At 48.4% G+C, this 21,225-nt stretch overlaps 2 protein-coding genes across 5 annotated transcripts in view; one reads left to right on the top strand and one right to left on the bottom strand.

Moving 5' to 3' along the window:
* The first annotated feature begins 34 nt into the window (after window positions 1–34).
* TTC9C (tetratricopeptide repeat domain 9C) lies at window positions 35–10,248 on the top strand. Of its 2 annotated transcripts, XM_017878352.1 has the most exons (4): window positions 35–1,076; window positions 4,254–4,328; window positions 7,206–7,388; window positions 9,898–10,248. In XM_017878352.1, exons 3-4 carry the CDS (start codon window positions 7,220–7,222, stop codon window positions 9,990–9,992), a joined length of 264 nt encoding a protein of 87 aa, XP_017733841.1. In that variant the 5' UTR covers window positions 35–1,076; window positions 4,254–4,328; window positions 7,206–7,219; the 3' UTR covers window positions 9,993–10,248. The 2 variants fall into 2 exon arrangements, with proteins under 2 accessions (XP_017733841.1, XP_017733840.1); XM_017878351.1 differs by lacking the exon at window positions 4,254–4,328 and having other exon boundaries at window positions 55–1,076; window positions 9,898–10,245.
* A 6,933-nt stretch (window positions 10,249–17,181) lies between these two features.
* The window catches only part of ZBTB3 (zinc finger and BTB domain containing 3), an 8,648-nt gene continuing 4,604 nt past the window's right edge, over window positions 17,182–21,225 (bottom strand). For 2 of the 3 annotated variants that reach the window (XM_017878347.1, XM_017878346.1), the window contains exon 2: window positions 17,182–19,005. In XM_017878347.1, the coding sequence (XP_017733836.1) occupies window positions 17,386–18,954 (1,569 nt within the window). In that variant the 5' untranslated portion in view covers window positions 18,955–19,005 and the 3' untranslated portion in view covers window positions 17,182–17,385. Of the gene's footprint in view, window positions 19,006–19,252; window positions 19,804–21,225 lie in introns of those variants that run through there. The other variant, XM_017878345.1, reaches the window with a different exon arrangement.

The raw sequence follows: 21,225 nt of genomic DNA, 5'->3' as shown, positions 1-21,225 counted from the left end.
TTGGCGAAGCTGCCAGGGGATTCCTCCCCCCACCCCACCCCCGTTTGGTTCGCTGAGGAGGCGGGGTCGTTTCTGCGGGATTATTTTTCTGGAGCCTCTTCTGATTGGGCGATGTGGCGCAATGCTCGCCACCCTTTAAGATACCAAACTCTCCGCATTTCTGACCTGCTCCCGCCGGTAAACCGAAGCCTGGGAGAGTTCCAGGCTTGGGTATCTGCAGAGGGCGAGGAACTGGTCGCGGCACCGGGTGGGCTTGCAGCTGTGACGCTTATGTGGACACCTGAGTCTCCCTTGGTGTTGGTTCACCTCGGTTTCCCAGTTTATATTACTGACGTCAACAGATAAATGATTGCTGAAAAAGGAAGAAGAGTTGGAATTGCTTCAAGCCCCTGGACTTTTAGCACTAGTCCAGCCCACTCCCTTCTACTTCCAGGTCGGGGGGCGGGTCCGAAAGAAAGGCGGAAGCCAGTGTGCCCGGCGTTCTCACGCCCGCAACAATTTCTGAGTAGGGCGTCGCTTGAGTTTTCGGAAAGTCTCCACACCCCGCCCCCCCCCCCCCATCGTCTTTTAGGAAGTCGCTTAATGTTTGGCTTCATTATTCCCACATCCCCTTCCTAACTATTTGCCTGCACTTCTGGAGAAAAAGACTGCAGAAAGGAGAGGTGGGGCTGTGCGTAGAAACAAGCAAACCGGAGGTCCCTCTTGGGGGACCCTCCAGGAAGAAGAGTAATTTCCTGTCTCCTTGAATTGGCTACTACAGTCAGTTATTTTGTTCCCAACCCCAGAGCTTCAATTGCTCCTTCACTTAGCAATTCCGCAAGAACCCTGGGCGACAGTTATGGAGAAGCGTCTGCAGGAAGCTCAGCTGTACAAGGAGGAAGGGAACCAGCGCTACCGGGAGGGGAAGTACCGAGATGCTGTGAGTAGGTACCATCGAGCTCTGCTTCAGCTGCGGGGTCTGGATCCGAGTCTGCCCTCTCCGTTACCTAATCTCGGACCTCAGGGCCCTGCCCTCACGCCTGAACAAGAAAACATACTGCATACCACCCAGACAGACTGCTACAACAATCTAGCTGGTAAGAACGGGGCTAAAGGGGGCCAGAGAGCATTAAGACAGGAACATGAACATCTGTGAACATTGAGGAAAAAAAACCGCTGACTTTTTTTTAACTGTCATCCATTTATTCCGCCATGAGTTAAAATAATCTGCCAATCTGTGGGGGCTCTAATTAAGTTGCCATAGAGCAGGGCTTCTCAGACTTCACCTGGAGAGTTTGTTAAAACACAACTTCCTAGGCCCCATCCCCAGAGGTTCGGATGGGTCTGACGTGGGGCCTACTAGTTTGCATTTCTTTCTTTTTTTTTTTTTTTTTTTTTTTTTTTTTTGAGATGGAGTCTCGCTCTATCGCCCAGGCTGGAGTGCACTGGCACGATCTGGGCTCACTGCAGCCTCCGCCTCCCGGGTTCAAGCAATTCTCCTGCCTCAGCCTCCCGAGTAGCTGGGACTACAGGCGCCAGTCACCACACCCAGCTAATTTTTTTTTTTTTTTTTTTTGAGACGGAGTTTCGCTCTTGTTGCTCAGGCTGGAGTGCAATGGCGTGATTTCGGCTCACCGAAACCTCTGCTTCCCGGGTTCAAGCGATTCTCCTGCCTCAGCTTCCCGAGTAGCTGGGATTACAGGCATGCGCCACCACACCTAATTTTTGTATTTTTAATAGAGATGGGGTTTCATAATATTAATCAGGCTGGTCTTGAACTCCTGACCTCAGGTAATCCATGCGCTTCCACCTCCCAAAGTGCTGGGTTTACGTGCGTGAGCCAAGGTACCCAGCCCCAGTTTGCATTTCTAACAGCCTTCTGGGTATTGCTGATAGCTTTAGGGAATTTTGCAGGCTATAGGGCAAAACTATACCTAAGGTCAGGCCATTGTTTATTTAAGGGACATTTAATATCTAAACCACCAGCTGAAGCAATGAACGTGTTTCACAAATATTAAATGTCCCTTATTTTAATATTAGGTTTAAAGTGGGTCGTGTAACTTTTCCTCATTATTCTTTTTCTTTTTTTTTTTTTTTTTTGTGAAGGGTTTCGCTCTTGTTGCCCAAGCTGGGGTGCAAATGGCACGATCTCAGCTTACTGCAACCTCCTCCTCCCGGATTCAAACGATTCTGCTGCCTCAGCCTCTGGAGTAGCTGGGATACAGGCATGTGCCACCATGCCCGGCTAATTTTTTGTATTTTTAGTAGAAATGGGGTTTCACCATGTTAGCCAGGCTGGTCTGGACTCCTGACCTCAGGCGATTCGCCCACCTCGGCCTCCCAAAGTGCTGAGATTACAGGCATGAGCCACCGTACCTGGCCCAATAATTTTTATTTATTGAGTGCCTATAACATGTTGGGCAGTCATTTACAGATGTCTGCCATCTTCACAAAACTGCAAGGATTATCCCCATTTTACAGATAAGGAAATCAGATCATGTCACTGCCTAAAACACCCCATTGGCATCTCATCACACTTATGAGAAAATCCAAACTCACCTCGGTCCCAGCACCAACTAGCTCTTTTTTTTTTTTAAATTTTTTTTTGAGACTGAGTTTTGCTCTTGCTGACTAGGCTGGAGTGCAATGGCACGATCTTGGCTCCCCACAACCTCCGCCTCCCAGGTTCAAGCAGTTCTCCTGCCTCAGCCTCCCGAGTAACTGGGATTACAGGCATGTGGCACCATGCCCTGCTAATTTTGTATTTTTAGTAGCGATGGGGTTTCTCCATGTTGGTCACACTGGTCTGGAACTCCCAACCTCAAGTGATCTGCCCACCTCGGCCTCCCAAAGTGTTGGGATTACAGGTGTGAGCCACCACGCCTGGCCTTATTTTTTATTTTATTATTATTATTTTTTGAGACAATGTCTCACTCTGTTGCTCAGGCTGGAGTGCAGTGATGTGATCTCGGCTCACTGCAAGCTCTGCCTTCTGGATTCAAGCGATTCTCCTGCCTCAGCCTCCCAAGTAGCTGGGATCACAGGCGCCTGCCACCACACCCGGCTAATTTTTGTATTTTTAGTAGAGACGGGGTTTTGCCATGTTGTCCAGGCTGGTCTTGAGCTCCTGACCTCAGGTGATCCACCCGCTTTGGTCTCCCAAAGTGTTGGGATTACGGGTGTGAGCCACCATGCCCTTCCTGAACTGGCCCTTTTATACACTTAATGCCCAAAGTACATTTCCACCTTCACGTTTTGTAGGCTGTCTTTCCAGCTAGAATGCCCTGTCCTTTGAATGACACACATCCAGATTTGGACTCAAAAGTTGCTTCCTTAGAGAAGCCTTCTGTCGGCCGGGCGTGGTGGCTCATGCCTGTAATCCCAGCACTTTGGGAGGCCATGACGGGCAGATCACAAGGTCAGGAGATGGAGACCATCCTGGCTAACACGGTGAAACCCCATCTCTACTAAAAATATTGTTAAAATTAGCTGGTCATGTTGGTGGGTGCCTGTAGTCCCAGCTACTTGGGAAGCTGAGGCAGGAGAATTGCTTGAACCTAGGAGGTGGAGGTTGCAGTGAGCCAAGGTCGCGCCAGTGCACTCCAGCCTAGGTAACCGAGGGAGACTCTGTCTAAAAACAAACAAACAAATTCATTTACTTGTTTCTTGTGTATTCCTCCACTTTTTCTTTTTTTTTTTTTTGAGACAGTTTCACTCTGTCAATCAGGCTGGAGTGCAGTGGCATGATCTTGGCTCACTGCAACCTCCGCCTGCCGGGTTCAAGTGATTCTCCTGCCTCAGCCTTCCAAGTAGCTGGGATTACAGGCGCCCGCCACCAAACCCAGCTAATTTCTTTGTATTTTTAGTAGAGATGGGGTTTCACCATGTTGGCCAGGCTGGTTTCAAACTCCTGACCTCAAGTGATCAGCCAGCCGCAGCCTCCCAAAGTACTGGGATTACAGGCATGAGCCACTGCGCCTGGCCTCAACCTCTTTAATCATCAAGATGACTGCCTTGCTTCTCTTATTCTCTACTTCTAGCTCACTGTCTGGCACATGGTCATTGCACAAGAACTGGTTGTTGAATTAATGAGCAAGGGTGATAGATTGGTTGACCTCTGGGGAAATAGCTAAGTATAAACCATATGACCACTTGGTGGGGATGTTGTAGAAGGGATACAGACATCAGCACAGGCCCTTTAATGTGCTTATCAGTGCTGATTCTTGGTCTTTCTCAGCACCGTGATTTCATAATACTATGTTTAATTCCCACAGTTGTGAAATAGGGAATGTGTTTCCCTTCTTAATCATCAAAAGGCAGAACATTGACCTGAATTGGCTCGTCCGCAGGTTTGTATTTCAAGGTCCCATTAAGTCATCCAAGAGAATAGTGAAGTTATATACTGGATTGTTACTGAGAATCATGATTTTGGAGTTAGAGAACGCTTCATTCAAATTTCATATTCATTCCACCTAGCAGCTATAAGATCTCGGACAAGTTACTTCTCTGAGTCTTGATTTCTTCATCCACTAAATGAAGATAGTAACACCTATGTAATCGTGTAGATGCAAAGATTAAACAAGACAGTGTATATCAAGCACATAGCACAGTGCTTGCCATTTCCTCACACAATTAATGGCAACCATTATTAACAAAGCTGCAGTACAAGAACTGTGGTGAAGGCTGGGCGCGGTGGCTCAAATCCCAGCACCTTTGGAGGCCGAGACGGGCGGCATCAAGCGAGTCAGGAAGATCGACCGACATCCTGGCTAATACGGTGAAACCCCGTCTCCTACTAAAACAGTACGAAAAAATAGCGGGGCGACGAGGCCGGGCGCCTGTAGCTCCCAGCACTCGGCGAGCTGAGACACGAGATGGCCGTCGACCCCGGGAGGCGGAGCTGCAGTGAGCTGAGAGCCGGCCACTCATCCAGCCTGGGCGGCAGAGCAAGACTCCTCTCGAAAAAAAAAAAAAAAAAAAAAAAAAAAAAAAAAAAAAAAAAAAAAAAAAAAGAACTGTGGTGAAATGGGGAATACAGGACATAGAACCTTGGGTAGAAGAGACACAATGAAGAAATTTGTTTTTTAAAAAATTGTAATGTATCTTTTTTTTTTTTTTTTTTTTTGAGACGGAATCTCGCTCTGTCACCCAGGCTGGAGTGCAAGTGGCCAGATCTCAGCTCACTGCAAGCTCCGCCTCCCGGGTTTACGCCATTCTCCTGCCTCAGCCTCCCGAGTAGCTGGGACTACAGGCGCCCGCCACCTCGCCCGGCTAGTTTTTTGTATTTTTTAGTAGAGACGGGGTTTCACCATGTTAGCCAGGATGGTCTCGATCTCCTGACCTCGTGATCCGCCCGTCTCGGCCTCCCAAAGTGCTGGGATTACAGGCTTGAGCCACCGCGCCCGGTCAATTGTAATGTATCTAATTTTTTTTTTTTTCTTTTTAAGATGGAGTCTCGCTCTGTAGCCCAGGCTGGAGTGCAGTGGTACAATCTCGGCTCACTGCATTCTAATTTCATATAAAAAGTTAATGGGGCCGGGCGTGGTGGCTCATTCCTGTAATCCCAGCACTTTGGGAGGCCGAGGCAGGTGGATCACAAGGTCAGGAGTTGGAGACCAGCCTGACCAACATGGTGAAATCCCGTCTCTACTAAAAACACAAAAATTAGCCAGGCATGGTGGTGAGCGCCTATAATCATAGTTAATCAGGAGGGTGAGGCAGAAGAATCTCTTGAACCCGGAAGGCAGAGGTTACAGTGAGCCAAGGTCACACTTCTGCACTCCAACCTGGGCGACAGAGCGACACTCCATCTCAAAAAATAGTAATAATAATGGGGGGCTGGGCAGGGTGGCTCACGTCTATAATCCCAGCACTTTGGGAGGCTGAGACGAGTGAATCACCTGAGGTCAGGAGTTCAAGACCAGCCTGGCCAACATGGCGAAATCCCATCTCTACAAAAATACAAAAATTAGCTGGGCATGGTGGTGTGTGCCTGTAATCCCAGCTACTTGGGAAGCTGAGGCAGGAGAATTGCTTGAACCTGGGAGGCAGAGTTGCAGTGAGCTGAGATCGTGCCATTGCACTCCAACCTGGGCGACAGAGTGAGGCTCCATCTCAAAAAAAAAAAAAAAATAGGGTCTCAGCTGGGCATAGTGGCTCACGCCTATAATCCCAGTACTTTGGGAGGCCAAGGTGGGCAGATCCCTTGAGGTCAGGAGTTCGAGAACAGCCTGGCCAACATGGTGAAACCCCATCTGTACTAAAAACACAAAAATTAGCTGGACATGGTGGCACATGTCTGTAATCCCAGCTACTCGGGAGGCTGAGGCAGAAGACTTGGTTGAACTTGGGAGGTGGAGGTTGTAGATCACACCACTGCACTCCAGCCTGGCTAATGAGTGAGACTCTGTCTTAAAAAATTAATAATAATAAATACATTTGTTACCCGGGATACACTTGTTATAACACTGCAGTGAATACCCTGCCAAAAAGGGGGGCAGGGGAAGGTCTCACTTGTTGCCCAGGCTGGTCTTGAACTCCTGGGCTCAAGCGAATCTCCTACCTCAGTCTCCCAAAGTGCTAGGATTACAGGCATGAGCCACCATGCTCAGCCCAGAGTTTTAAATAAATGTTAAAGTATGTTGTTATCAGCTTTAGAGCCAGGTCTAACTCAGTACTAAATGTGTAGCAGAAAATCAGTAAATATTGAAGTAGATTACAAGATAATGTGAAGTTTTTTTGTTTTTTTTTTTTTGAGACGAAGTTTCGCTCTTGTTCCCCTGGCTGGAGTGCAATGGCACAATCTCGGCTCACCGAAACCTCCGTCTCCCAGGTCCAAGCGATTGTCCTGCCTCACCCTCCCGAGTAGCTGGGATTACAGGCATGTGCCACCACACCTGGCTAATTTTTATTTTCAGTAGAGATGGGGTTTCTCCATGTTGGTCAGGCTGATCTTGAACTCTTGACCTCAGATGATCTGCCCGCCTAGGCCTCCCAAAGTGCTGGGATTACAGTCATGAGCCCCTGCACCGGGCTGATATGTGAAGCTTTTATACACTGCTGCATCCCCAGTGTGTAGAAGAGTGTCTGGCATATGGGAAACACTTTAGCATTTGTTGACTGAATGTCGTTGTTACCACCCTGTTTGGTACTGCCTTGAGCTGGCCAGTGGAACCTGGTGTAACGAATCCCTCCTCTCTCTTCTGTCTTTTCATTTGGCCCATTAGCCTGTCTCCTTCAGATGGAGCCCGTGAACTACGAACGAGTGAGAGAATATAGTCAGAAAGTCCTGGAACGACAGCCTGATAATGCCAAGGCCTTGTATCGGGCCGGAGTGGCCTTTTTCCATCTGCAGGACTATGACCAGGCCCGCCACTACCTCCTGGCTGCCGTCAATAGGCAGCCTAAAGGTAAGGGAGAAGGGCTTTGAAATGGTAAGGACAAAATTGTCTTGCTAGGGTGGATCTGTGGAAAGGGGATTTTATTTTACTTTGCCAATGTATTATTTTCAATAAGTAATACATTCACATGGTTGAGAATTCAAACTGAAAAAGTATACGATGAACAGACCTTTTTCTACTCTTATGTTCTTGTCTCCACAGAAAAGCAGTATTATTGGTTTCATGTGTAGGGGGTTGATGCTTAATCAGGCATACACAATATATATGTCGGTATGTCTTTCATATATATATGTATGCCCATTTTAATATATATGTATATCAATGTGCTTTTATTTCTAAATACATATTTTATATATTTATAAATATACATATATATATACATATAATAGGCAGGCTGGGCGGGGTGGCTCACGTCTGTTATCTCAGCACTTGGGGAGGCCAAGGTAGGTGAATCACCTGAGGTCAGGAGTTCGAGACCAGCCTGACCAACATGGAGAAACCCCCGTCTCTACTAAAAATACAAAATTAGCCAGGTGTGGTGGCGCACGCCTGTAATCCCAGCTACTCGGGAGGCTGAGGCAGGAGAATTGCTTGAACCTGGGAGGCAGAGGTTGTGGTGAGCCGAGATCCTGGGCAACAAGAATGAGACTCTGTCTCAAAAAAAATAAACCAGTCTTGTTTGTCGGGGCTGGGTACTGTGGTTTACACCTGTAATCCTAGCACTTTGGGAGGCCAAGGCAGGCAGATCACCTGAGGTCAGGATTTCAAGACCAGCCTGACCAACATGGCGAAACCCATCTCTACTTAAAAAATAAATAAATAAATAAATAAAAATACAAAAATTAGCCTGCATGGCTGGACACAGTGCTCACACCTGTAATCCCAGCCCTTTGGGAGGCCGAGGCGGGCAAATCATGAGGTTAGGAGATCGAGACCATCCTGGCTAACACAGTGAAACCCCGTCTCTACTAAAAAATACAAAACACTAGCTGGGCGTGGTGGCGGGCGCCTGTAGTCCCAGCTACTCGGGAGGCTGAGGCAGGAGAATGGCATAAACCCGGGAGGTGGAGCTTGCAGTGAGCTGAGATCCGGCCACTGCACTCCAGCCTGGGCGACAGAGGGAGACTCCATCTCAAAAAAAAAAAAAAAAAAACAGTGTTGTTTTTCAAGTTCTGTTCCTGGTCTTTAAGAGTCATTGGAGGCCAGGCGTGGTGGCTCACACCTGTAATCCCAGCCCTTTGGGACCCAGAGGTGGGCGGATAGTGTGAGGCCAGGAGTTCGAGACCATCCTGGCTAACATGATGAAACCCTGTCTCTAGTAAAAATACAAAAAATTAACGGCATGGTGGGGGGCGCCTGTAGTCCCAGCTACTTGGGAGGCTGAGGCAGGAGAATGGCGTGAACCTGGAAGGCGGAGCTTGCAGTGAGCTGAGATCGCACCACTGCACTCCAGCCTGGGTGACAGAGGGAGACTCCATCTCAAAAAAAAAAAAAAAAAAACACACACACACACACACACAAAATAACAAAAAACCAGTGATTGGGATAGGATGTGTGAATACCAACAAATCACCATTTTTATCCGTTAGCTCAGCTAACCCCAGGTATGACCTAGAAAAAGGGCAGTCCTGCTGAGAGAGAATTTGGGACTTTGTTTCCAAGGCAAAAAGGATATTGTGAAGCAGATGAGAGACTCATTCCTGTGTTGGTTGGTTGAGCACTGAAAATTGTCTCCTTTTTGCATTCTGGCTTACAATAGCCACAGGATACTAGTAGCAGAGTCCCCAAATGTATAGCAGTGCAGTAAAATCTCACTAATCTAAATGAATGAGAAAGGCATTAATTATGAATTAATAAAGATATAAAATCTATTTGTTCATGTTTTTCACCTTCAAGTACATAAATTAACCTGCCCTCTTTATGAATAATATCTGTAGAGGCTCTATTTTAATAATTGTTTCATCAGTCTTGCTTTCATTATGAAATTAGCAACCAGTGGCCAGGTGTGGTGACTCACATCTGTAATCCCAGCACTTTGGGAGACCAGGGCGGGTGGATTATGAGATTAGGAGTTCGAGACCAGCCTGGCCAACATGGTGAAACCCCGTCTCTACTAAAAGTACAAAAGTTAGCCGGGCAAGGTGGCGTGCACCTGTAGTCTCAGCTATTCAGGAGGCTGAGGCAGGAGAATCACTTGAACCCAGAAGGTGGAGGTTGCAGTAAGCGGAGATCGCGTGCCACTGCCCTGCAGCCTGGTGACAGAGTGAGACTGTCTCAAAAATAAATACATAAATAAATAAATAAAAATTAACAACCAGTCCAGCCCGGGACAGAGATTGTTTTTTCAATTCCAAAGGTTATTAATTAATGAGATTTACTATTGCATAGAATGGTTGCAATATATTCAGATCTTGGAGAGATTTAAAAATGGGAGCATGTTAACATTGTTTCTTGCCACAAGGTACGATTATGGTCTTAACTGACTCTGTTTCTAATTGCTTCTCCATCATCTTCCAAGATGCCAACGTCCGGCGGTACCTCCAGCTGACACAGTCAGAACTCAGCAGCTACCACAGAAAAGAGAAGCAGCTCTACCTGGGCATGTTTGGTTAACAAAGAAGAAAGATGCTCCTCCAGTTGAACTTAGGTGGACCATTAAACATGCATGAAGGAGAAAGCTGACCCTCAGCAAGATAAATGAACCCTATACCTCTGACCCAGGTGGATTTTTGTTGCCAGTTCTGCACAAACTTTACTACTTAGACAGTCTGAGTCTTTTTCTGTCTATCCTGTTTATTTCTATAGCGTTCAATACATGTTATTGTTGGGGATATTTGCCTTGAGAAATATAATCAGAAAATATTCATCAGCTGTGGGTGGAATTAATCATATCTCTGGCATAGATTTTTCATGACAGTGTTGTTAGATATATAAAGAGGCGACGGCTTGCAGAGGATGGCATAGTAAGGATAGGGAGAAAGAAGTGTCTTCATTTATTTTTTCAGAAGCCCAAAGCAAAATGGGAAATATGGCCAGGCACTGTGGCTCATGCCTGTAATCCCAGCACATTGGGAGGCCGAGGCGGGCAAATCACGAGGTCAGGAGATCGAGAACATCCTGGCTAACACAGTGAAACCCCATCTCGACTAAAAATACAAAAAATTAGCCGGGCATGGTGGCGGGCGCCTGTAGTCCCAGCTACTCAGGAGGCTTGAGGCAGGAGAATGGCATGAACCCAGGAGGCGGAGCTTGCAGTGAGCCGAGATCGCGCCACTGCACTCCAGCCTGGGCGACAGAGCAAGACTCCGTCTCAAAACAACAACAACAAAAAAAAGATGCAAAGATTAGCTGGACCTGGTGGTGTTCACCTGTAGTCCCAGCTATTCTGGAGGCTGAGGTGGGAGGATTGCTTGAGTCTGGGGGACAAAGGTTGCAGTGAGCCAAGATTCTGACAGCGCTCCAGCCTGGGCGACAGAGTGACATGTCTCAATAAATAGCCCAAATGTATTAAAGTAACTTTTTGTTTTTTGAGGCAGTCTCACTCTGTTGCCCAGGCTGGAGTACAGTGCCATTTTGGCTCACTGCAGCCTCTGCCTCCCAGGTTCAAGTGATTCTCGTGTCTGAGCCACCCAAGCAGCTGGGATTACAGGCATGTGCCACCATGCCTGGCTAATTTTTTTGTATTTCATTTTTAGTAGAGACATAGTTTTGCTGTGTTGGCCAGGCTGGTCTTGAACTCCTGGCCTCAAGTGATCCGCCCACCTCGGGCTCCCAAAATGCTGGGATTACAGGTGTGAGCCACTATGACCGGCCAAAAGTAACCATTTTGTTTAAACTAATTTTTTTTCTTTTCATTTTTTTTTTGAGATGGAGTTTCACACTTGTTGCCCAGGCTGGAGTCCAGTGGCGCGATCTTGGCTCACTGCAACCCCTGCCTCCGGGGTTCAAGCGATTCTCCTGCCTCAGCTACCCGAGTAGCTGGGATTACAAGCGCCCGCCACCACGCTCAGCTAATTTTGTATTTTTAATAGAGATGGGGTTTCACCATGTTGGCCAGGCTTGTCGCGAACTCCTGACCTCAGGTGATCCACCCGCCTCGGCCTCCCAAAGTGCTGGGATTACAGGCATGAGCCACCGCGCCCGGCTTTTCTTTTTCTTTTAATGTTAAGTTCCAGTAAGCAGAGATCGCATTCCACTGCACTCTAGTCTGGGCAACAAGAGCAAAACTCCATCTGTAACAAAAAAAAAAACAAAAGAGAAACAGTGAGGAAGGGCTTTTCTTGCTTAGTGCCTTTTAAGCACCTGATAGAACTCTCTGGAAACTGTGTTGGACTTGGAGGCAGGTTGCAGTATGGTGCAGTCCTGGATCAGTAGGAGGTTCCATCAACCAGGAGCCCCTTTGTTATTCTGTTTCTGTTTTTTCATGGTGGATAATGTCTATGATGTGGGTACCACATAGATGAGACTATATAGCACGACCTCTACCTTTATAAGTGGTGGCAATAAGCATGTGATTAACCATCATATAACCACAGAGCAAACAGACTTCAGGGAAAAAAAATACACTTTAGTCCTTTATCAGTAACACCCCCTTTCTCAGTGGGCTAGACTTCTCTTTATTCTTCCCTATACCTTTAAATAATACAACCATCAGCTTACAAGAAAAACTTACTAAAGTCCAAGGACAGGAGAGGCATGGTGGCTCACCCTTGTAATCCCAGCAATTTGGGAGGCCGAGGTGGGTGGATCACCTGAGGTCAGGAGTTCGAGACCGGCCTGACTGACATGGTGAAACCCCCATCTCTACTAAAGAAAAATACAATATTAGCCAGGTGTAGTGGCACATGCCTGTAACCCCAGCTACTTAGGAGGCTGAGGCAGGAGAATCATTTGAGCCCAGGAGGTGGAGGTTGCAGTGAGCCGAGGTCATGCCATTACACTCCAGCCTGGTCAACCAGAGCGAAACTCTGTCTCAATCAATCAATCAGTAAAGCCCAAGGACAGAACAACCAAGTAAAATATCTTATCCCTCTTCCCAGCTTCTTAAATTGCTAGGCCTGGGTTTATTGACAAAACATCGTCAGGCCGGGCGTGGTGGCTCAAGCCTGTAATCCCAGCACTTTGGGAGGCCGAGACGGGCGGATCACGAGGTCAGGAGATCGAGACCATCCTGGCTAACACGGTGAAACCCCGTCTCTACTAAAAAAATACAAAAAACTAGCCGGGTGTGGTGGCAGGCGCCTGTAGTCCCAGCTACTCGGGAGGCTGAGGCAGGAGAATGGCGTGAACCCGGGAGGCGGAGCTTGCAGTGAGCTGAGATCCGGCCACTGCACTCCAGTCTGGGCGACAGAGCGAGACTCCGTCTCAAAAAAAAAAAAATAATAATAATAAATGAGGCCGGGCCTGGTGGCTCACCCTTGTAATCCCAGCACTTTGGGAGGCCAAGGCGGGGAGGATCACCTGAGGTCGGGAGTTCGAGACCAGCCTGACCAACATGGAGAAAGCCTGTCTCTACTAAAAATGCAAAAAAATTTAGCGGGGCGTGGTGACGTAGCCTGTAATTCCAGCTATTAGGGAGGCTGAGGTAGGAGAATCGCTTGAACCCAAGAGGTGGAGGTTGCAGTGAGCCGAGATTGCACTGAGCCAAGATCATGTCATTGCACTCCAGCCTGGGCAACAAGATTGAAACTCCGTCAAAAAATAATAATAATAATAATGAGACCACAGTGGCTGTAACTGTGATAGCTACTGCTTTACAGATCTTGCAGGCTGGGCATGATGGCTCACGCCTGAATCCCAGCACTTCGGGAGGCCAAAGAAGGTGGATTGTAGGCCGGGCGCGGTGGCTCACGCCTGTAATCCCAGCACTTTGGGAGGCCGAGGCGGGCGGATCAGAAGGTCAGGAGATCGAGACCACGGTGAAACCCCGTCTCTACTAAAAATACAAAAAAACATTAGCCGGGCGCGGTGGCGGGCACCTGTAGTCCCAGCTACTTGGGAGGCTGAGGCAGGAGAATGGCGTGAACTCGGGAGGCGGAGCTTGCAGTCAGCCAAGATCGCGTCACTGCACTCCAGCCAGGGGGACAGAGTGAGACTCCATCTCAAAAAAAAAAAAAAAAAAAAAAAGGTGGATCGCTTGAGCCCAGGTGTTTGATACCAGCCTGGGCAACAGGGCGAAATGTCATCTCCACAAAAGATACAAAAATTAGCCATGCGTGGTAGTGCACGCCTGTAGTCCCAGCTACTTGGGAGCTAGAGGGGTAGAGGCTGCAGTGAGTCTTGATAGTACCACTGCACTCCAGCCTCGGCAACAGGGAGACCTTGTCTCAAAAATAAATAAATAAATAAAAATATTGCAAATACCTGACTGCCACCTGCAAGAAAGCATGCACTTCATGCTGGATATTGAAAGCAAATTCTTGCTCCTCAGGAGAATCTCACCAGGAACAGAGCCTCTTTAGCTAAGTAGTGCATGTGACCACAACTGTCTACACATACAGACCATTTATTTGCCTTGATTTTAAGAACTGATTTTCTGAGACAACCAGTTTTTTTTTTTTTTTTTTTTTCTGCTTAGTGTTTCTGTTGAAATCGAGATATACAGACTGTAAAATCCACCCTTTTAAGGGTGACTGATTCATAAAGGCATTTTGATTTGATTTACTCTAGGGAAGACTTGAAAGGGTGTTCCACCCAGCTAGCACAGCTTTTATTGTATTTATTTATATCTTGCCTTGTTTCATCAAGGAATTAAAGCAGTAAGGTACTTGCATAAATAAAATTAGAAGCCATTTGAAAGATAAGCTAGAAGGTTATTTCAACACAAAGAATGTGAAAGAACATAGAATTCACTGAGCAGAAAAATGTTAACCATCTTTTGCTTCCCATATGTCCTAGTTAAGGAGCTTTCTTTAGCCACATCACTGCTCACCTTTCTCTCCTTCCTGTAACTCAAAAATAGTCACTTGCTGGTAAGGGTTCACAGTGCTGAATATGACACTGACTCAAAAAGACAGAAAGAAAATTCAGAATATTTACTTGTTATTTTCCCCCTTTTTCTTTTTTTTGAGATGGAGTCTCACACTGTCACCTGGGGTTGGAGTGCAGTGGTGAGATCTCGGCTCACTGCAACCTCTGCCTCCCAGGTTCAAGCAATTCTCCTGCCTCAGCCTCCCGAGTAGCTGGGATTACAGGCGCCCACCACCACGCCCAGCTAATTTTTTGTAAAGATGGCATTTCACTGTGTTGGCCAGGTTGGTCTCCAACTCCTGACCTCGTTGATCTGCCTGCCTCAGGTTCCCAAAATGCTGGGATTATAGGCGCAAGCCACCACACCCGGCCTATTTCTGATTTCCTTCCTGCTTTATTTACAGTGACGTCCTTATGTACCAAGGAAAGGTTTGTAGGGAAACCTCTAGACCCTCATACAGCACAGGCGGGGCCAGACTCCTCACATATTCCTAGAGCTCTTTTTTGCCCCTATCCAATGATGGCACCCCAACTCCCATTTCTTTGCTATCTCCACTGTCAGTAACCACCCGGGTGACCTTAGGTGAGTAACCTAAACCTCCCTAGACTGTTGTCATCACACGTTTCAAGTGAGGGAGTTGGACTCCATGAACTGTAAGATCCTCTCATCCTGAGTTTCTTACTTTAGGTTTTGCAAGCACCCATCATTGTGACAGCACCTCAGATCCTCAACCTCCCGCCACTAGTCAGCCACCACGGGCCTTAGTGTTGCCTGCCTTTCAGTGTCTCATCTTCAGAGAATTCATTCATATCTACAACTTGCAGGCAAAAATTTCAAATAATAAAGTACCCATTCTATCAACAAAAGGTCTTTCGGTGGGGAAAGCAGAGGTAACAAGGGAACAAAGCCAAATACGCAAAAGGACAAAAAAAGAGAACAACTTATGGTTCTTGGTTAACTATGTTCAACTATTTATTATTATTTTATAGTGATGGGAGGCCTCACTATGTTGCCCAGGCTAATCTATAACTCCTAGCCACAAGGGATCCCTCACTTCGGCCTCCAAAGTACTGGGAGAACAGGCATGAGCCACTGCAACAGCCCTTCAAACAATGTTTTTTTTTCACTGCAACCTCGGCCTCCCGGGTTCAAGCAATTCTCTTGCCTCAGCCTCCTGAGTAGCTGGGATTACAGGCACCCGCCACCAAGCCTGGATAATTTTTCTTTTATTTTTGAGACGGTCCGGCCGGGCGCGGTGGCTCCGAGTTTTGGTCTTGTCGCCCAGGCTGAAGTGCAGTGGCGCAATCTTGGCTCACTGCAACATCCACTTCCCGAGTTCAAATGATTCTCCTGCCTCAGCCTCCCAGGTAACTGGGATTACAGGCGCCCACCACCACTCCTGGCTAATAGTTGTAGTTTTAGTAGAGACAGGGTTTCATCATGTTGGCCAGTCTGGTCTTGAACTCCTGATCTCAAGTGATCCACCCGCATCGGCCTCCCAAAGTGCTATAATTACAGGAGCGAGCCATCGTACCTAGACAATTTTTTTGTGTTTTTAGTAGAGATGGGGTTTCACCATGTTGGGCAGGCTGGTCACCTCGCAAAGTGTTGGTATTACAGGGGTGAGCCACTGCACCTGGACAAAACAGTGTTTTTAACCAGTATAGCAGGCAGGTTGTTTGCAGTTGCAAGCCAGGTTCAAATGCTGGCTTCCCCTTAATTAGCCCCTGTGACCCTGAACAAGTTAACTTTGATTTCTAAGTCTCAAGTTTGTTTATGAACAACAACAAACGAAACAGGAGGTGGACCTCATACGTCCTAACGTTGAGGATTAAATGAGTATTTATACGAAATGTCTGATACAGCCCAGAAGACAGGAGCTCAACTGCAATAATAAATCATAATTTTATAAGCTTCCTTAATTTGTATACTTTTCCTAAGTAAAGGCTACATCACCCTCTGCTTGTCCCACTTTTTTCCTCATGAGCAATCTGACCCCTACCCCTATCCCAAGTACAGATGTGACATTCCAAAAAGAACTGAAGGAGAGGTATGAAAGCATGCAGGTTTTTAGAAGAAATCAGCCAACACCAGTTCAAAGAAATACTTTCATTCCTAGCTTTATGTTCCAGAACATACAGTGAGAAGCAATTACACCTCAGGAAAATTCCCAGTGCCCTTGGAGAGAGCTGTCATATGCTCTGCCCCACAGAGTCCTGCTTATCTGGCTGGGCAAAGAAAAGGGTAGGAGGCCGGGCGCAGTGGCTCATGCCTGTAATCCTGGCACTTTGGAAGGTCGAGGTGAGCGGATCACCTGGGGTCAGGAGTTCGAGACCAGCCTGGCCAACATGGTGAAACCCCGTCTCTACTAAAAACACAAGAATTAGCTGGGCATGGTGGTGCGTTCCTGTAATCCCGGCTACTCAAGAGGCTGAGTTAGGAGAATCGCTTGAACCTGGGAGGCAGAGGTTGCAGTGAGGTGAAATTGCCACTGCACTCCAGCCTGAGGGACAGAGCAAGACTCTCTCCAAAAAAAAAAAAAAAAAAAAAAAAAAAAAAAAAAAAAAATGCCCGGCGGCGGCGGGCGGGGGGGCGCTAGGCTCATGCTGTAATCCGCATTTGGGGAGGGGCCGGAGGGTGGGGGATCACGGAGGCTCAGGGTGATCAAGACCATAGACCATCCTGGCTAACACGGTGAAACCCCCGTCTCTACTAAAAATCAAAAAAATTAGCCGGGCGTGGTGATGGGCACCCTTAGTCCCAGCTACTTGGGAGGTTGAGGCAGGAGAACGGTGTGAACCCGGAAGGCTGAACTTGCAGTGAGCCGAGATCACGCCACTGCACTCCAACCTGGGCGACAGAGTGAGACTTCATCTCAAAAAAATAAAAAAAAAAACAGAAAAGGGTAGGAACTTTCAGCCTGGGCAGAACCTTTATTCTTGTCACCCAGCAGGGGTGATGAGATGTCACCAACCTTCTGAGCTGCCATCTAAGGATGGTAAGAGCAGCCTAGCGTCAGCTCATGCTCCTTAGATGTTAGTTTTTGGGGCCAAGTACAAAATCTTTGGGTGGCCCTCCACCACTGCTGCTCTGTCTGTCTGCTGTTGGGGAGCCAGGGAGAGGTTGCACCCCTAGAAGGGGTCCCACTTCTGGATCCGGTTTGCTGCGTTTGGCCAGGTCCTCGTTGTGAGCCTTGCGGATGTGGCGGTAGAGGTCCCCTGACTGTGTGTAGCTCCGCAGGCAGTAGCGGCACTCGTAGGGTCGCTCACGTGTGTGCACCGTGGCATGTCGCCGCAGTGTGTAAGAGCATGAGAAGGTCTTCCCACATGTCTTGCAGGTGGGAACATCCTCAGTAAAAACCCCAAAGCTTCCTGGAGCTGCTTCGTACTCAGAAGGCAGGTAAAGCGGCTCATGCACGGATGCAGGTGCAGACAGGGGTGAGGTCACCAGTCCTCGATGATACTGCCCTGCACCTGGCAGCAGATGGTAGGGTAGATGAGGGTCTGAAGGCAGGAAGTGGTCACTTGGCCCCACCTCCTCCAGTCCTGCTGCCCCTGGGTCTTCAAAAGCCTCTGGCTGGGAGGGCTGTCCCCCATACACTGCTCCTCCAGGTGGGAACGCTCTCTCAGGATCCTGAGGCTGGTCATCTGACACATCGGTCTCTTCATCAGAGATCACAATAGCTTCAACTTTCACCTGGACCAGTTCAGCTTCAGCTGGGGCTGGAGCCTGGGATGGAATTGGGGCTGAGACAGGGGCAGGGGCTGAGCTGGGGGCTGAGGCTGGGGTGTAGAAGCCTTGCAGTGGTCCTCCAGGATCCCTTGGTTCCACCACCCTCAGACTCTCAGGACCCACATCAAGAGATGGCAGTGGCTCCAATGAAACTGCTGGGATGCCGGAAGAGAAGTAGTTTGCAGGAATGGTCTCAGTGGAGCTACTAGGGCTGGCAAGAGAGACATCAGCCACCGGCGGAGGAGGTGCCCGCAGATGTGGTGCGTCAACCTCCATGCCAGGCTGTGTAGTGTCAGCCCCATTGGACATTGGTGGCTCATCTGGAGGACGGACAGTAGGTGAGGGAGCAGCAGAGCCTTTCCATTCCCCTTTGCCCCAATGGCCTGATGTCTCAGCAGATGACAACGAAGGCTGGGGGCCACGCGAAGTACTGGACAAAAACTCCAAACTAGGAGGCTGTGAGTTGGTTTCTTCCTCCTTCTTGGTACTGTCTGCCTCTGCCAGAGCCCGGGCTTGAAGCCGCCGCTTACACACCTTGACGATGTCATTCATGTGCAAGTAGCTGGCAGCTGCCAGCACATCCTCCACAGGGGTATCCCCTCTCAGGGCCAGCTGGCCAGCATACATAAAGTCCAGAAGCAGCCCAAAGGCTGGGGCTGTGACAATTTCATTATGAATACACACCAGATCCCTCTTATCCAATTCCCGCTCCTTGTAGAAAAGCTGGAAAAATGGGCTGCAGGACGCCAGCACAGCCCGATGGGCCAAGAACTGGGTACTACCCACCATCACGGTGCAGTCACAAAGGAAACCCTGGGACCGCTGCTCCCGGAGGCTCTGCAGCAGCTGCTGACTGTGTTCTGGGAACTCCATAGTACCCCACGAAGGAAAGGGGGCCCAAAAAAGGTCCCCACCAGTGGCTCCCTGAGAAAAAAGGACAGTGGGTTAAGACAAGTAACCTCCCCAGCAACCTTATCAGCCCTTAACTATCACTTCCCACCCCAAAACAATCGCTTAAGTTACTGCCCTTCTTTCTCCTAGGTCACACCCAAAGCTCTCCCATAAGCTCCGCCCACCTCGGCCTAACCTTAGAACAGGCCCCACCCCCGCCAATAAGCCCTGCCCCCGGAAGTCCCGCCCCTTAGCCACCCTCCGCTTCCTTGATGCCCACCCGGTAGCTTCCAACGGCTCCACGAAGTAGGGATCTTTTTCGCTCCCAGGCCTTGCCAGGCGATGCCTCGACGCCCCACTTCGGAAACTCCCTAAGCATCTCCCTCACGCATTCCAGGAGCTAAGGACTCCCAGGGTGGGAACTAGCAGAGAAAGCTGATCCTTCACCCACCACCGAGCAGCCACAGGGCGAGCTCCGCCCCTTCCCACCTTCTCAGTTTTAATTGGCTTAAAAATTGCCCTCCCCTGTCACGGATTGGTCCGTTTTCCAGTAACCAGCCTCCCTCTAACGGCCATCTGCAATTGGGTGCTCGCCGCCATCGCTTTTACAGTCAGGCGTTGGATTGGGTGGCGCTCCTGTCCTCAACTTTTCCTCCTTGTCCCGCCTACCTTGCTTCCGAGCTCTCAGGATTGGCTGAGCTTCTTCTACCTAATCCCGGGAACAGGAGGTGCCCGGCACCTAGTCCCTGAATGCGGTGCTCTCGTGGCAAGGCCAGAAGTTGGGAACCCTGCAGTGTCGGACCTGAGCTGACAGCATGCCACTCCCGCTACAGGCTGACAGAGAATAAGAGAACCAACTAGGCCAGGCGCAGTGCTTCACGCCTGTAATCCCAGGGCTCTGGGAGGCCGAGACGGGCAGATCACTTGAGGTCAGGAGTTTAAGAGCAGCCTGGCCAACATAGTGAAACCCTATCTCTACTAAAAATACAAGAATCAGCTGGGCATGGTGGCGCATGCCTGAAATCCCAGCTACTTGGGAGGCTGAGGCAGGAGAATCTCTTGAACCCAGGAGGCAGAGGTTGCAATGAGCCAAGATAGCGCCACTGCACTCCAGCCTGGGAGACAGAGCAAAACTCCATCTGGAAAAAAAAAAAAAAAAAAAAAAAATCCAAGATGCCCTACTGCTCCACTCCTCCAAGCTAAGGTTCCGGGGCTCCCGACTCAGTGATGGTGTGAAAGAACTAGCAGCTACAGGGATGATGTCATGGTGTCCCTAGCCTGGACTCTTACGGTCAATTTATAGTTGAGAGGATAGAGTGTTCTTTGTTTCCAGAACGTGCTAGGCAGGTGCTGGTAGGAAGGGGTGAGAATGGAGTCAGGGCCATGAAATGTCTCAGTACAGGAGAGAAGAAGCAAAAACCGTGTCTACTTCTGAAGGAATATTTGAGAGTCCCTACACACCTAGAGGAAAAGGCTGTAAGTTGGGAGTCAGTGATAACTGCCCTGTCTGACCCAGGCAGTGTTACTAGAGGAGTAAACTCGGTGCCCTAATCCTCAATTCTTCACCCACCACTCTAAGCATCTCTATCTTATTCTGCAGTCAGGCCCTCCAATCAGACCTAACCAGAATTAGGGAGAGTTCATCTACACAACAAACTTGTGCTAGATACATGCAGGGTATGTTGGCCTTAGCTTGAGATCATGACTCTTCAAGACACTGTTCATTCTTACAAGCCATACAATATTTACTGTATAGGAATTAAAACTAATAAATGGGGCGGGTACAGTGGCTCACGCCGGTAATCCCAGCACTTTAGGAGTCCAAGGCGGGCAGATCACCTGAGGTCAGGAGTTCGAGACCAGCCTGACCAACATGGAGAAACCCCGTCTCTATTAAAAGTACAAAAATTAGCAGGGTGTAGTGGCGCATGTCTGTCATCTCAGCTACTTGGGAGGCTGAGGCAGGAGAATCGCTTGAACTCGGGGGACAGAGGTTATAGTGAGCCAAGATCTCGCCGCTGCACTTCCAGCCTGGGCAACGAGCGAAATTCCATCTCAAAAAAAAAGAATAAATAAATAATAATAATAATAAAAATACAAAAATTAGCTGGGTGTGGCGGTGGGCGCCTATAATCCCAGCTACTTGGGAGGCTGAGGCAGGAGAATCCGTCTCAAAAAAAAAACAAACTATATATATATATGTATGTGTATATATATATATATATATATATATATATATATGTATATATATGT

This window comes from Rhinopithecus bieti, unplaced genomic scaffold (assembly GCF_001698545.2).
Source record: "Rhinopithecus bieti isolate Rb0 unplaced genomic scaffold, ASM169854v2 scaffold_11488, whole genome shotgun sequence".
Taxonomy (NCBI): domain Eukaryota; kingdom Metazoa; phylum Chordata; class Mammalia; order Primates; family Cercopithecidae; genus Rhinopithecus; species Rhinopithecus bieti.
Note: the sequence above shows the minus strand (reverse complement) of the source record. Positions and strands in the feature narration are given on the sequence as shown.